This window comes from Anopheles moucheti, chromosome X (genome assembly GCF_943734755.1).
Source record: "Anopheles moucheti chromosome X, idAnoMoucSN_F20_07, whole genome shotgun sequence".
Taxonomy (NCBI): Eukaryota; Metazoa; Arthropoda; class Insecta; order Diptera; family Culicidae; genus Anopheles; species Anopheles moucheti.
Genome location: NC_069142.1, coordinates 1,094,216 through 1,096,615, shown reverse-complemented (window position 1 = coordinate 1,096,615; position 2,400 = coordinate 1,094,216). Strand labels below are relative to the sequence as shown.

The following is a 2,400-nucleotide window of genomic DNA, read 5'->3' as shown; positions in this document are numbered from 1 at the left end:
CCATTTGATCATTTGCACAATAATATCGTCCTTTTCTTGCTGCTATAGTCTCCCATTAATGTTGCTTCTATTTTCACTTCGTCGTATTTCTAATTTTATACTTTTTTTGTTTGTAACAATATTTGTTCTACTTTATAATATGGCATTCCTAATTATTCATTATTTAGTTATTGGCATGCCATTTGTATTAGTATGTCGTAGGCTCGGATATGTAGGAGCATGTCTACCACGAATACCTTTGATAGTATAAGTTTCAATAAACGGTACTTTGACGATAAATCGACACCACCCGCATCTCTAGCAGCTAGCGCACTAGCCAAGTCATTTATCTGCATTGAAAATAAGCAACATGTTTCGTTTCCAGCGCATAACGAATGGAAACAGCTGCTCATTGATTTCAACATTTTCCAGAGCAAACAGCGCGAAAAGGTTGTCGCGGTTGGTTATGACCCCACCGATAGCGATCGATGAGGCGGTCTGCTGCATGGTCAAGTTGGCCGCCCGTTGAGCTAAATATGTCTCAAATATGTGCAACCCGACCAGCTCGCCCAAATCGCAGTACACGCTAAGAAACGGCCAATACTCTTTCCATCGGACGTTCATCCATTTGGCCAGATAGCGGCCAATACGCTCCATCGCAGCGTGCAAATAGCGTCTACGAAACTCGCGCATAATGAACCCCGGAGACTGGGATAAGTTGGACTTTTCGTATATCTTGCCGGTGACGGCACATAGCAATCGTGAATCACTGCCGGTTTGGGGGGAATAATTCGGGCCACCCCCTTGAATGGCAATTACCGAAAGTCTCGGAGTGGTTTGCCACAGCTTGCGAAAATGATGCGCCTGTTCGAGCGTCATCGGACCGGCGAACGCCGCGATACTCCGACCCGGGGCCAGTACATCTTGCGATGGATGGCTTAGGTCGGGCGGTTTCTGGCGCATAAAAGCTTCCCCAACGAACGGCGGTTCCAGATCCGACTCGGTTCTTACGAGCGGAACGAAATAATTCTCCTGCAGCAAACCGGTTATGGCGACCATCACCGCGCTCGAGGTGGAAGCACCAGTGGCGCGCACACATATAACGTGCTGCGGGTAATGCTTCCAAATGTTGGGCTTCAGCTCGCACTGCGGATACGAAAGCAGCACACGCACGACACTTACCCAACCGTGCTGGGCTGCTAGATGCAATGGGGTCTCGTATTTGTACCGGTCCACCGAGTTGAGGTAGAGCTCGAGCAATTTTTCGCTCAACACGTCCGTCATCTCGGTCCGTTTCCCCTGGTACCCAGCGATGAACGCAGGGGTGCGGATCGCTTCGAGGATATGGGTGCAAATCTGGGCAAAGCCACATCTAGCCGCGATGTGTAGTGCGTTTTCGCCGGCTTTGTTGTACACGCGCGGATGGTTCGTGTCGTTGATCAACAGGGCTGGAGCGCACACTATCATCCGGAACACCTGCAGATCATCGCCAGCCTCGATCGCTTGCAGGAAGCATTGCTTATATCGCCCATCATAGGCAGCAGCCTGCATGTACTGCAGGGCTCGATCGTGATCGGTAACGTGACCGTCTGTGAAATGGAAGCGATTGGAGCGATTTGTAAATGTTTGGTTTTTGAAGAAAAAGTCTCATCGACTTACTGGTAGCTGGTGGAGTTGATAGGAAGCAGGATACTTCATCTTCGGATGAAAACACCATCATACGAGCTCCAGGGTTTTCGCGCAGTGCCTGCAACGCTTCCCGTCGATCGTGACAATGGCGCTTCAAATCTGAGCAGAAAAAAAAGGAATCATCATTCTCACACTTGACAAACTCTTTTTACAGGGGTTTCCAATTTATTTGGGCGGCGTCGAAGTATTTTTCCTGAGCCGAGTAAAACAATCGCTTCAAGCTGACTGCCATTTTTGCAAATGGTGGCCATAAAGCGTTGCAGTTTGTTCAGCTTTGTGGGAACAGAGAGTCAGTGAGGGCGTGTGTGAGGGTGTAAGAGACCCTCTACCAGCTCTGTTTGTATCGATTCAGGAAAAAGTTGCGATCGCAAACCCTGTATGTTCCAAAATCGCTATAGTTACCTTTGGCAGCGCCATCGAAAGTGACGATAATGTAATGCTTCATGCCGAAACAGCCAATCGAATTTACCCCAAAAATCAGTTCACTTGCTTTACAGGGTTAACACCACGTTTGAACTTCGTGCAACTTTCGTGCAACTGAAAATGGTAGCGCGTGCAGCGGTCAAGACAGATCGACACGTTCTGACCACGCACAGCAAATCGCAACATACGCGCAGAGTCGCTTCCCTTCGCAGTACGCACACAGCCCCAAAACTGCATCGCTTGCTGCTAAAAGGCACAGGCGACGATTTCTTTTACTTGCTTTTCCCGTACGCGCCGAAACAAGGGCGA

General features: G+C 49.0%; 1 protein-coding gene across 1 annotated transcript; it reads right to left on the bottom strand.

The window, feature by feature from the left end:
* Window positions 1–321: 321 nt before the first annotated feature.
* Window positions 322–2,113, bottom strand: LOC128306448 (ankyrin repeat and LEM domain-containing protein 2 homolog). Its single transcript, XM_053043968.1, has 3 exons — window positions 2,071–2,113; window positions 1,639–1,767; window positions 322–1,568 (listed from the first exon to the last, which is right to left on the bottom strand). Exons 1-3 carry the CDS (start codon window positions 2,111–2,113, stop codon window positions 322–324), a joined length of 1,419 nt encoding a protein of 472 aa, XP_052899928.1.
* Between the last annotated feature and the right edge of the window lie 287 nt (window positions 2,114–2,400).